Here is a 13,521-nt window from a genome sequence, read left to right as displayed (position 1 = left end):
CCTAAAATGATTATGATAATACAAATATCACTTGATTTGTCTAACTCAGACTGATGAAGCCTCCTAATAACTTCAGCTCAACTTGATTTACACAATTACAGAAACTTACTATATATTATGTTAAAGCTGCAGTGGGTAGAACTGGAGCAAATGTGATTAAAAAAAGTTATATTTATAAAGCGGTCACTATATCCTGACAGTAGTGCATGAGACAGATAATCTGAAAAGAAATAATGTGCCTCTGTGTCCTCCGATGTTCACAGACCGGAGGAAAACAACCAATCAGAGACGAGCTGGAGCCTGCTGCCTCCGAGCGGCTGTCAATCACTCGCAAACTCCGATCAAACTGTCAAACTAGGCAGCGCTGATCAACAATATTCTGTTACTTTAATGCCTATTTCTCTCCTCAAATGTTTTCAGAAACATCTTGTAGTGTACTGTTTAGCTGTAAAATGAGAAAGTTTGTGACCCGGCAGCCATGTTGAGATCAGTTGAGGAAATACCAAGCACCGCCCACCAGTTGGAGCAAACTTTCTCATTTTACAGCTAAACAGTACACTACGAGATGATTCTGAAAACATTTGAGGAGAGAAATAGGTGTTACAGTAACAGAATATTGATTCATATTTGATCAGCGCTGCCTAGTTTGACCGTTTGATCGGAGTTTGCGAGTGATCGACAGCTGCCTCTGTTGAATGAACAGCCAATAGGAACGCTCTCTCTCTCTGAAATAACCTGTGATTGGCCAAAGTCTCCCGTCACGGGCTAGATGTTTTAAAGCCTGAAAACAGAGCCATGAGGAGGTGCAGAAGTCTAGTTTTCTCTCAGAACACTTGAATTACAATATGCTGAAAGGTTATTATGGAATTTTTTGCCAAATGATGCCAAAAACATTCTGCCTACTGAAGCTTTAAGAAAGAAAAGGAAAAAAATATTAATTTAGAAATAGAAATAGAAGATACATTAATGTCTGTTTTTCACGTACAAAAGGCTTTTCTTTGGTTCACATGCGCAAAAACTGCTATCAAAAGGGTACATTAAAACGCAACATATCAAATCCAGACAGGACACATTAAAAAACATTCACATAAAAATACACCAATAGAAGCTACATTAAAAAGGAGCACCAGGTAGTCAGTGGTGAGGACTGAATGAAGGTTAAATAAATAGACATAAAGTGCTGTGTGCTGAGGTCGCAGGCTGGCTTCAGAAAGTGGCTCTCCTCGCAGATTAAGATACTTTATAGCGACAGGGACAAATTATTTTTATAGATGTTTTCTTTGCACAGGGCGCTCTGTACCTTTGCCCTGACGGCAGTAGCTGGAAGTGGTGATTTAAGGGATGGCTGTGGTCATCTAACATTTTTCCACTTTAGCGTACTTACTGCTTTGCTGCGGTGAAGGGACAGTGAGGCCTATTTGTTGCCTGTAATTGTACTGCCCAGTTTGACTACTTTGGAAAGCTTTTTCTTGCTTTTGACACTGCGGTGTTCCAACCAGGACACAATGTTAAAAGTGAGTCTTTAGGGATTGGTATACTCGGTCTAAAGTGCACTGGCTGACCTCAAAACTCCGTAGCTTGTGCAGCACAAAAAGTCTTTTCTGCGCTTTTTTGTAAATGCATTCAGCGATAATCTGTAAAGGTAAAAGATTGGTCGAACTAAATTACCCTTTAAAGGTACTGAGTGTCCTTATTATCAGTTTGCACAACTGATACAAGCTGGCTGCACTGGAGCTGTTGTGGGTCAGAGGAGTGAAATGAATTGTAATTGTTGGTTTATTCATCTTTTAGCTTTATAATCCCTACAACCTACAGTCACAGTCTGTGATCACAGGAACACAAGAGTCATAAGGAACCTGCTGCTATCACGCTCTAACTGATTGACAGGATACTGTAGGACACGTAGTCCAACACTGAACTAGTAAATGTTATTTTAAGTGGTCAAAAGTAACTCAGTACATTTACTTAAGTGCTGAATTTAAATACATTTTTGTACTTAGGGCAATATATATCATCAAAACAATGTAAAAATGTCTATCATATATATTTTTCTATATCATTTCTATCGCGATATAGGCTAGGCCAATACTTATCTCTTTTTTCTCTATATTTTCACTTAAAACTGTTGTGTTCATTTTGCACTCAAGTTCTTAAAATTAGAAAATATTCAGTACTTTTCATTCGTCAAGTATTTAATCCACACAGGAGTATAAAAAAATAGGCTTTAGCATGTGGTTATTTCATATAGACAATTTATTTATTTATTGAATTACCAGAAAACAGGCTATATCGTGATATATATTATTATCGAGATATGAAATGACCTATATCGGGATAGAAGATTTAGACCATATCGCCCAGCCTTACTTGTACTTAAAGGGACTGTTGGTAACTTTGTAAGCGTATAAATGTAGCGGGTCGGCACACATGCGCGCTCGCATATTCGCGTTCGCGTGTAGCCGCTGTACCCTCCTCCTCTGCCTGCTCGCCTTCACTCAGACAGCGCGCGCGTTCTCGCTCAGCTCGCTCCACCTCTAGACGTGAACGCGCGCTCACTACACACTGCAGAGTTAGTTTAGCTCTGAGAATATCTAGTGAATGCAAAGGGGACGTTTGTGCAGAAATAACTGCTGCAGCTCCTCCAGACCAACAGAGGTTTTCCGTGTCTTGTGAAGTGACAGAGCTCTGCAGGGAGTTACGTTGTCTTCTCGTTACCGACCGGGTGCCGGTGTCTCCTCTGCTCTCTCCAGCTGCGGGCGGAGAGAGCAGTGAGACACGCTGCAGAGCCCCGCTGCCTCAGCCTGCACTTAGGCAGGAAAAGCCAACACTAGGGTCAGATCTAAATCATGTTCATGGAGAGACCTTCGTCTGGTCAGCTAACATTACTGCCAAGCAGCTGAAATATAGAGTGATATTGTGGTTTTAGCTGACGTGTGTCGCCTCACTGTTTTGAGCGATGCTCGTTCAGGTATATTTAGAGCGAGCAAGCGCGAGCCCGACGCTGACTTTCGTTGATTTCACAGCCACAGGTGTCGCTGTTAAGAAGCATTTCTGAAAGTTACAAATAGTCCCTTTAAGTGAGCTTATGAATATGGGATATATAGCTTTAACCTCCAGAAAAAAAATACCAAATGTAGATAAAAAAAATAGCTTCAACTTTGCCAGCTACAACACTAAAATACTACTTTACAACAATCAACATATGAGATAGATGTGATGACAGGGGCTCTATGCTTACATTTGTGATGTGTTTGGCTGCTAATATTTCTGTACCTTTACTGAAATAAACTGAATGAATTCTGAACTTTTACTTTCCATTTTAGTTTAAGGGGTCCTGAGTTTTCTTCTAAATGAACAAAAGTTATATTTACATTCATGTTTTACTCACCAAAATGCATTGTGTGAAATCCATGAGCTCTAAACCAATATGCTGAATTAATTCTGTCCTCATAACACAGTTTTAAAGCTGATTTTTAAAGTATTTGTTTAAATCCAGCATTGTTTACATCCATGTTTACTAGCAGCATGCAGTCTTCTTCTTCTTCTCTGCCTTTACTGGCACGGTGCTGCACATGTTGGTGTGTTACCTCCACCTGCAGATCAGTGGGATAGTGCGACATCACCGGTCGGACTGTGTATTGTATCAGCAGAGAGCGCGTGCGTGCATGCGTGTGATCGTGCGCGTGCCCGAGATGAGCAATAAACGGGGACGCGCATAGAGAAACAGCTCCACTAGAGGATATAACACACCACAGGGAAACTTTATGGAAAATATCTGAATAATTGTAACACTACACTGTCAAACGTTTTTTATTTTTTATATTATAAGCACTGCAGTAAAACTGTCCATACTTTCATTCTTTGAGAAACACAAATCCTGATTTCAGTTATATATATGAATATATTTTAACCCTCTGAGACCCAAAATAGACCAATTTTTGTCCTTTTTAGGGGCACAGGGGGTCTTTAAAGGGAGATAGCAGGTCAACTGTAGATGACACATAGAGGTGGTGTACATCATCTGAAAGCTGGGAACCTGGAGATTAATTTAAGATGCAGCTCAGCACTGTGTGACAAGTTGTCATAAATCACAAATAAACATGGAATTACTAATTGATTATTCAAAAGGAATAGTAAAGTGTATAAGGGCTTAGAACATTATGATAGAAGTATATGATGGCCGTTCCCATGCTCACTTGTGTTTGGGTTGATATTTGTTACACAGATTTGGTGCTAAATTTAACTATTTTTTACCACTGGAGAATTAATAAAAATGATCAATAATCCCTCCAAAATACCACATTAAGACACCAAGACCTTGAGGAACACCATAGAAAAAGCCATGCTGTGATTTGGGATCAAAAACTTTTGACATTTGGAGATTTCTGCAAGAATTGCATTTTTCGGTGATTGGATGGCGAGCACTTCTGTTCTGGAAACTGCTCAGAAACACCCTTATTGTCAATCCAGCTAGGAAAGCCATCCATCCCCTGAATGCCCTAGGTCTTTAGTTTATGGTTATAAAGTTTCATGAGGCTGTGATTATCCTAGAGGTCACCACAGGTTATTTTATACAGGGAGGTCAAATTTTAAAAAATGGTCTCACTACAATGAAATGGCTACTATTGGGACTAATATCATCACACATGAATACAATTGGGCTCATTGGATCCACAAGAGTCTCAGCTTTACAGAGATACCTAATTTATGTCAGTCCAAGACTGTTTATGGATCCCAGTATGCAGAAATATTCAAATACATCATTTTAGAATAGGTGAAAATAACACATTTATACTGCATAAAAGAAACTGCATGGTTTTTGCCCCAAGCTGCATGTGATTATCATAGAGTGGGCATGTCTGTAAAGGGGAGACTCGTGGGTACCCATAGAACCCATTTTCATTCACATATCTTGAGGTCAGAGGTCAAGGGACCCCTTTGAAAATGGCCATGCCAGTTTTTCCTTGTTAAAATTTAGCCCAACTTTGGAGCGTTATTTAGCCTCCTTCCCGACATGGTAGCATGACATGGTTGGCACCATGCCTCTGAAAGACAGTTAAGTCAGTCGGGTCTCAGGGGGTTCATTTATGTGGTTAATTAAATCCAGGTTTAATCAAAAAGGTAGAAACGGAAAATCACTGGCCAGTAAAAACACACTTTGAACAGTAGTTAGACTCTGTATTTATTCACACAAAACATAATACATTTTCTTCAATAAGGCAACACAATACTGTATATACATACAATGATCTATATGTATACCATATTTAGATTTGATGTTGTTATTTCTCATCTAACAACATGTCATTCTTTACTATCACTAGCAAGTGTAAATAAATAGTTTAGCAAGTCATGTAAAAGAGTCATACTGTTAGTACATCCAATGCAACAATCCTTTACTCGCTGTGGTACTTCGTGGTTACTTATATATTTTAGCTGCAGTTCAATGACTCACTGGATTATAAAATAACATTTTTTAAGCAGTTAAAGGGGCCCTGTGGAGTTTTCTTGTAAACAAACAAAATGTTTATATTCAGTGTTGCTCACTAAAACACATTGTGTGTCCTTAAGGTCTAACAAACGTGTCATAAAAGCTAATTTTTTTAAGCATTTTAAATCCAGTATTGTTTACATCCATGTTTAATAGCTTGCAGAATTCTTCTACCCTGCCTTTTCTGGTGCATTGCTGCATTTTTTGGTGAATTCCCGCCACCTGTTGGTCAGTGGAGTAGTGTGATGTGAAACCATTGGTAGAAATGTGTACCGCATGTGCATCCTCGTTTGCGTGCACGAGACAAACTAAACGGGGACCCACTCCGAGAAAAGCAGCTCCACAGCACCACTAAAGGTCTGAAACTCCACAGGGAACCTTTACAACCTCCAACATCAGTTAAAAACCAAACAGCAAAAACATTATTTGAAAAAATTTCAAATATTCCTTTTTCACAAACAGCATCAACAATAATGGCAATTTTCATTATTCCCATTAGCATTATAAGATACATTAACACTGACATCATCGTTAGGTGCTGAAGTGGGTGTCATTCCTAAACAATATGAGGTGCTTGTAGTGTGAAAACACGGTTGTGACCATAGACTGTATAAAAAGATGGACGACATGACGGCTCCCTAAAGTGAAGCCAAAACATCTGGATCGCCCCCTGGTGGCTGGTTGCAGTATAGGTAATAAATCCCGCCCCCTCTATGTTAACGGATGGAACGTGGGCCAAACTAAAAAGTCAAAATACGTCAAATACATTTTTCCCAAAGATGGTTTCTGTCATTTTAGGTAGTTCTTATCACGCTGGTGTAGGTTCAAGTGTTAATTTTTCTGATAAGTTTGGTTTTTATTAGTTATTTGATGCTATAAAAAGTGGTTGAGACGTCATGATTGGCTGCTGTGAGTCTTTCTCGCTAACAAGCTCGCGATTATTTCGGGCGAGTGACCGCAAATCACTCACTGCGCAGACTCTCGCTCCAAGGATATTTTGGCTTCATTTCTGTACAGTGGGAGGAAGCGTAGACGCGTCATCCATTTTTATATACAGTCTATGGTTGTGACTTTAAAAAAATATGAAGACCAAAAACATTTTGGTCATGTCCTTCCACAGTAAATGAGCGTGCTGAATGTACCGTACAGAGCGACGCAAAGTAAAAATGCTGTTAGTTCGATACCCATTCTCTTCACAGCTGATAAGATTGTACAATCATTTACAAAAATATAATTCTATTCTGCATTAACAAGTGACAGTAGTGATTAATACATTAAGTGACGTGAATAAAATACACAAACCAAAGACACTATGGAAATAAGAAAACGACATCAAGCAAAAGCACTAAAATTAATCTCACTGTATACAAAGCACAGAATACTGTCTGCTCATATGATACATGAGCAGCACTAGATGTCTCCGATGCCCACACAGCCATGTGTCACTCAGCTGTTTCTGACCTGCTTCCAATCATTTGAGGGTCGAGCTTCTAAAACAGGTCAACAGATCTGCTCTATGGTCCCGTTCGCCTGAATAGTGTGACAAAAAAGTCTAAAATCAAGCCTCAAAACTGCTGATTCATTCAAACACAAGGGGCATCAAACACTCTTGGGATGTCACGTAAGTTTGTTCAACCGAAAATAAACATCACTGTAACGTCACTATAATCTTTACAAATATGGTAACACTATATTTGAACCTAAACGTGGTGTAATTTAGCATTTATAAGCAGTATATAAACAATTTACTATAATGTAGTTGTAGCAGAAATGAGGAGAATTTTAAGTTTGTATTAATGTCTTTGTTAACAACTATTACTCCTCCTATGAAGCATTCAGAACTGGTGAATTAACAGTTAATCAGTGTTTAATAACACAGTAGTTGTAATAATACTTAGTCATATTTTCAGTAATTTTATATACACCTTTAAATAGTTTTAATCCTGCTGTACATAGGGCTGGACGATATGGTCAAAATCTTGAAAATATATCATATCTCCATATATAACATGATATAGCATGTTTACCTGGGTTCAATAAATAAACAGTCTCCATGAAATAACCACATGTTAATACCTATTTTTGAATACTCCTGTGTGAATTAAATACTTGACAAATGAAAAGTATCATCAAGATTATTTTCCAATTTAATTAAGAACTTTAGTGCAAAATGAACATAACAGTTTCAAGTTAAATTATGGAGAAAAAATAAATAAATATTTCCATATATACTCCGTTTGTTAATCACATTGAACTGAGTGGTGATGTAAAGTGTGATGTAAAAACAAAACCGCAGTATTCAAATGTTATTCCCTCAAAATATTTCACATCAGATATCCAGATAAATTAGTTTGAGCTTGTTATTATCAATTTAGACAACGTAATTGTGTATCACGATATCTCGATATATTATTTCATCATGATACAATTACATTTAAAGACAATCAATTATATTGAATTATCGCCCAGCTCTAGCTGTACATGTATACAGTCCATGTAAACAGTTAAATGATTTATAACACACTGTAAAGTTGTTATACTGTAAGCCAATATACAGCATGACGAATTGTTAACTATTGAAGATATATGATTATATATTATTTTAACTGTTTTACTGTTATCAAATATTAATTAACTGTTCATCCATCAGTAATGAACGCTTCGTAGGAGGCGTCATAGTAACACACAATGTGTTAGAAACCATTCATGTACTGCTTATAATATGTACTTTGGCTGATAAGGCAATGCTGTGACTATGATTCAACAAAAAAAGGGTCATTCATGTATTTTAATGTGTTGGATGTCGGAGCTTTGACCCTGTCTTCCATGAGCCTCACGCTCATAATATCATAATATATTCCTCCTTACATCGCTCAACATAAACGACTTACACTGAACCTCAAAATCTGCACACACACAAATACACACTCACAGACACATAAAGTAGGCAATGGTATCTTCACACCACGTACTTGAACAATTTCAGCTCAATGGGATCCGTCTACTCACAACGTTTAACAGGCTATGTGTTAGTCTGAGGAGAGAAGTGAGTCAAGCGATCTAAAGCAGCATGAATGTTGAGTAAACAGAAGCTGTAAGAAGGTATATGCTGACAACAACACTTTTGTGCAGCTGAAACGAATATCGAGTATCAACTGATTATTTGATGGACAGAAAATTAATCTGCAAACATGTTGAGAAACACTTAATCCTTTCAAGCAAAAACCTCAAAGCTTCTCAGATAAGACTATTTGCTGTTTTTCTTTTGTCTTCCGTAATAGCAAACTGAATTTTATGTTCACTTGAGAACTTCTCTTCTGGGGAATTATGGTGAGTATTTCCCACTAATTTATGTTGTTTCACAGATCAAATGATCAATTCATGAAATTCATGAAAACAACGTCCTCGTACGACGGTTCGTATGACATCTTATGAAAAGTTATTCCTCATTTTTCCTGCGTTTTCCTACGAATGTCCAGCAACACATCAATATCCGCTCGTTACATGCATACAGTCTTTTCAAAAATAAACTTCTGTCTTCACTTGGTTAGGTTTAGTAAAAGATTGTGGTTTGGGTTAAAATAACTACAAAAGTGCCGCAACTAATGTATGGAAGTTACGTGACAAATAAACCAACGTTAACTTCTGGTTTCACACTGGGTACAAACACCGGTCTCCTGGGCAAAAGTCTGGTGTTTTTTGACAGACCCATCCAACCCGATCTCCTCCCTACGCGCCTCTTGATACTTCCTGGTTCACGATTACGTGGATTACATACAAATTGATTTTGTGGGACATATACGGATTACAGTGCATTACTTTTCGTAGGTATAGATATGAACGGTGCCTGACAGCAGCCTAATGAAAATAATTGTTAGTTGCAGCCCTAGGCTTCTGTGTCCCAATAAAAACATGATAAAAGTAACAGATATTATAATAACACCTTATCTCCCTCTGCTTTAAAACAAGTTGATTTTTTTTTAAAATTGCGTTTCTATCTCTCTTTATCACTGAATTTCAACAAGTTTCTTTTTCAATACTGAACTGCTGGTCAAATATCTTCACATTAACGAGACCTCGATGGGCAGCAAAACAGTGTACCGATTAGGGAGACCGTCCTTCCACCAGATGTTTTCGACTATCCCTCCTACTGAAGTGACCTTGAGCAAGACCCTGGCTGTGTGAGTGTGTAAACTCTCGGCCCACTCACTCTACCCTGTGTGACGTTTCATCGTACGTCCGTCATGTGGAGGGACAGACCTGAAACTGGAATGGCAGCCACTTCATCTTCTGTTGCCATGGAGACCGTACGCATGGCTTGACTGACCGGTAATGCCACAATTTGAGAGAAATATACTTGATTAAAGACTAATTTGCAGATTTGTGCAGCTTGTCATCCATATTTTCCCATCAGACGCAGTATTCCTTCACTTTATAGGCAGGTTTATATCTTTTAAATAGTAAATAAAGAGTGGGGAGATGTTGCCTGGAGACTGCACTGATAAATGAGATTCACTCACTGAATCCCTACCAGCACCAGGAGAAACTGCTCGGTAGTGGACCCTGACTTCTGAACTCTCTGTGAAGCTATAAACACATTCCTCCTGTTTAACCATACAGCCTCACAAACACGGATGGAGAGAAGTCTCCTGGGCTCTGAAATGTTAAAAAAGTAACCTTTTACATCTGCGGCTAAATTCATCAAAAGATGCTCATCCTTGACAAACACACACATGCACTGTAAACACACACACACACACACATCTCAGCTGTAGTTGTAGGTGAAGTTATACGAGCTAGGCTCCTTCGGCACGGGGGGCGGGGCCTCTGGGATGGTGATGTTCTCAAGGTCGAGGAGGCGGAGCTTCATCTCCATGCTGATGAGGGTATCTAGGTCACTGCGCGTCAGGTCGCTGCCCATCTCTCTGCCCAGCAGCGCACACAGCCCGTCAGTCCAGATGCAGTACTGCTCCGAAAAACATCACACAGAGGAACATACGTGAAGGCTGAGAACAGTGCGTCATTATGGCGCTATGTACGGGAGGATAGCCAACAAGTTGTAGGTTAGTTAGTTTATTTGAACATCCAAATTCATGCATGGACTATGGGGGTTGCCCGGACATGGACAGACAACGAGGGACCCAAGGGACAGCAGCCGGGAAACCACGCCCAGAAGCACCAGGGACAGAGCGACAGGGGTAAGCAGGTCGAGGCCCACCTAAAGGTGACAAGTTTGCACCCCTGCTTTAGCTGCTAAATGCTCCAAGTTAGCTAATCGCTAACTGTGTCTGTCTGCTTTGTGGTATTGGACAGGTGGCGTACTGTGGGTTTTCAAAGTTTTTTTTCACTGAAAATAGCTGCCTGCTGCAGCTGGAAGTTGATGAAAGCCGGTGAGAGTGAACCAAAACAGTAAAGTTACAGGCCAGAAAGCCAAAACAATAAGCTGAAAGACGCTAAAATATGCAGAGTCAGGTGATAATTCTCTGTGGGCTCGTCACTAAAAGTGACACCTCTCCAATTACACATATTTGGCCCACTGTTCAAATCAACATTGAATAGTGCAGCTTTAAGCCTCACTGTTGCTGAGCTTACCTCGTACTTGTTGGGTGCAACAAAATTGAGTGTCTCATCGGGATCATAGAGGACAGAGAAGGCTAACTCCAGCACCTCCTGAGAGAAGCAAACAACACACTCAGTGACAGCAAGGAGTGAAAAAACAGCCAGGTGACTAGAATGACAACAATAATAATACAAAATAATAATAATAATATTACCTTGTTTTGTTTCAGAGCACTTTTTTCCTTCATATGAGGGCAGTCCTTCCCGGTCACCACAGACTTGATGTCAGAGACGGGAACTGAGAGGAATATAAAAGAGAGGGTTTATTAAGGTCAGCCTGCTGACAGATACAGTGTGATCGGCTAGTGAATGTGTCATCATGCGTGTAATGAAAGGTTTATGAGATGGGAGATTGAGCCACTCGAAGAAATAAAGGTGTCTTACTCTTGTCACTGAGCAGCTCGAAAGGCACTTCACCCTGAGGTGACTCGTCGAGGTCTCCATAGTGCAGCACTTTGTGATTCAGCGAGAGCCTACAGAACCAAAACTTCTCTACAAAAGAGGCAGGGTGCACAATGTTTAGCTGATAATCCAACAGCAGAGGCAGAAAACAGCAAAGTGATTGTATTGATACTGTATGTACCTTGCCTTCGGCGGTTCCCCAGCTTGCGGAAACAGCTCCCCTCACACAGCCGGTTGAGTCGCTGCTGCTTGATGAGCTCCAGGATCTCGGGCTGAATTCTCTCCCGCAGCTCACTGGAGGACAAACACAGCATGAGCAACAGGGACAAACACACACAAATGTGTACAACACCATACTATTGACTATTCTTTATATTTACGACAGACTGACATGATGGGAGGAGACTGGAAGTCGTCCTGGCTCATTCTCTCTGACTGCCGCAGACGCAGAATCTCCGAATAGTTGAGGCCTCGCAGTTTATTCTTCAGTTGGTCTAAAGACGACGGCTTCATCGCCAGAGCCCTGGTGATCTGCTCACGGACCACCTGCATCACCTGCTCAGGGTTAAAGCACACAGACGAGTACACGGAATGAGTCAGTTGGCAGATCTAACATTTTCAGGTCTACCTGCATTGGTTTTTAGTGAATACTGTTAAAGTGTTAATTCACAGAACCGTTATTTTCCCATTGAGAACCTCATTCTGCTGACAGATTTCCCCATCGAAAGGCATGAATGTTAAAAATACACCGATCAGCCAAACTGAACCAGCATTAACCTTTTCAGCAATTTGAGCTCCAGTAGCTCTTCTATTGGATCGGACAACACGGGCCAGCCTTCGCTCCCCACGTGCATCAATGAGCCTTGGGTCTGACCCTGTCGCCGGGTCACCGGTTTTCTTTCCTTGGTCCACTTTTGGTAGGTCCTGACCACTGCTGACCGGGAACATCCCACAAGAGCAAGAGAACATCCTTACGCTTGCCCATTTTTTCTGCTTCCAACACAAAGTTCAAAGGACAAAATGTTCACTTGCTGTCTTATATATCCCGCCCACTGCCAGGTGCCATGGTTACGAGATAGGTGAAGTGAATAACATTCACTGTCAGTGGTCTTAATGTTATGGCTGATCGGGCTGATCGGTGTATATACTAGATGGAGCCAGGTATTTAATAGATTCCTCATCCATTTAAATAAATGTCTGTATGAGCAGTAATTGATTTGAATGTTATCATCTGTTCTTTGACTCGAAATAGACAGCATTACGGATATAATTGTAATTAAATTAAATAAAAATGTATTATTTAAACCAAAAGCCTTTCAGCTGTCAGACAGCTGAGTGGGAAGCTCACTCACAAACAGCAGAATACAGCAGCTACAGTCGTTTTTAAATGTGCTTCATTCTGAGCAAACCTCAGTATGAATCCTTGCTGCAGGATTCTTAGTTATACAGTTCATTCATTCATTCATTCATTTATTCAGCGCTCCTCGTATGGGTGCTTCACCTCTATTTAAATTCCAACAGTTCCGGGCAGATGCAGCATATCCAAACAATTTCCAGTTAGAGGATTTTATTCTATAACAATTTCAGTTCTATAAATAGGGGGTGTAGGGGTGTAAGAAAGAAATATAGAGTATCGCGATATTATGTTTTGTGATACTGTATCGATTCTCAAAAACACGGCAGCGATTTTTAATAGTTTATATGCAAAGATCAACTCAGTCAATTCTTTATTTCATTTGCAAAGATGTGCATCCTCTCAGTGTATGAGCCCTCTCAAAGTAGAGCTATGATGCTGGATGTTACAGGAACTGTGATAATTGCAAAAAAAAAGTAAACCTCTTTTGGTAACACTTCATTTTACAGGTCCACAAATTTCATGGTAATTAGGTGATAATTAGCAAGTAACCTATTTGAAATTTCTTTGGAATTACTGCCAAATTACCCCAATATTTACCTAAAAATGTATCACAAATTACTTTATTATAAACATTATTTAATAATTATATTTC

At 39.7% G+C, this 13,521-nt stretch overlaps 1 protein-coding gene across 4 annotated transcripts in view; it reads right to left on the bottom strand.

Moving 5' to 3' along the window:
* Positions 1 to 5,161: 5,161 nt before the first annotated feature.
* elmo2 (engulfment and cell motility 2) overlaps positions 5,162 to 13,521 on the bottom strand; it is a 28,086-nt gene continuing 19,726 nt past the window's right edge. For all 4 annotated transcript variants that reach the window (XM_037772848.1, XM_037774395.1, XM_037773664.1 and 1 more), the window contains 7 exons: positions 11,904 to 12,067; positions 11,694 to 11,806; positions 11,495 to 11,602; positions 11,266 to 11,348; positions 11,084 to 11,161; positions 10,254 to 10,457; positions 5,162 to 7,021 (listed from right to left, as the gene is read on the bottom strand). In XM_037772848.1, coding sequence (XP_037628776.1) covers positions 10,257 to 10,457; positions 11,084 to 11,161; positions 11,266 to 11,348; positions 11,495 to 11,602; positions 11,694 to 11,806; positions 11,904 to 12,067 — 747 coding nt within the window. In that variant the 3' untranslated portion in view covers positions 5,162 to 7,021; positions 10,254 to 10,256. The remainder of the gene's footprint in view (positions 7,022 to 10,253; positions 10,458 to 11,083; positions 11,162 to 11,265; positions 11,349 to 11,494; positions 11,603 to 11,693; positions 11,807 to 11,903; positions 12,068 to 13,521) is intronic.

The sequence above is a fragment of the Sebastes umbrosus genome, chromosome 1 (assembly GCF_015220745.1).
Source record: "Sebastes umbrosus isolate fSebUmb1 chromosome 1, fSebUmb1.pri, whole genome shotgun sequence".
Lineage (NCBI taxonomy): Eukaryota > Metazoa > Chordata > Actinopteri > Perciformes > Sebastidae > Sebastes > Sebastes umbrosus.
The sequence above is the reverse complement of the archived record's forward strand: the minus strand, read 5'-3'. Positions and strand labels throughout refer to the sequence as shown.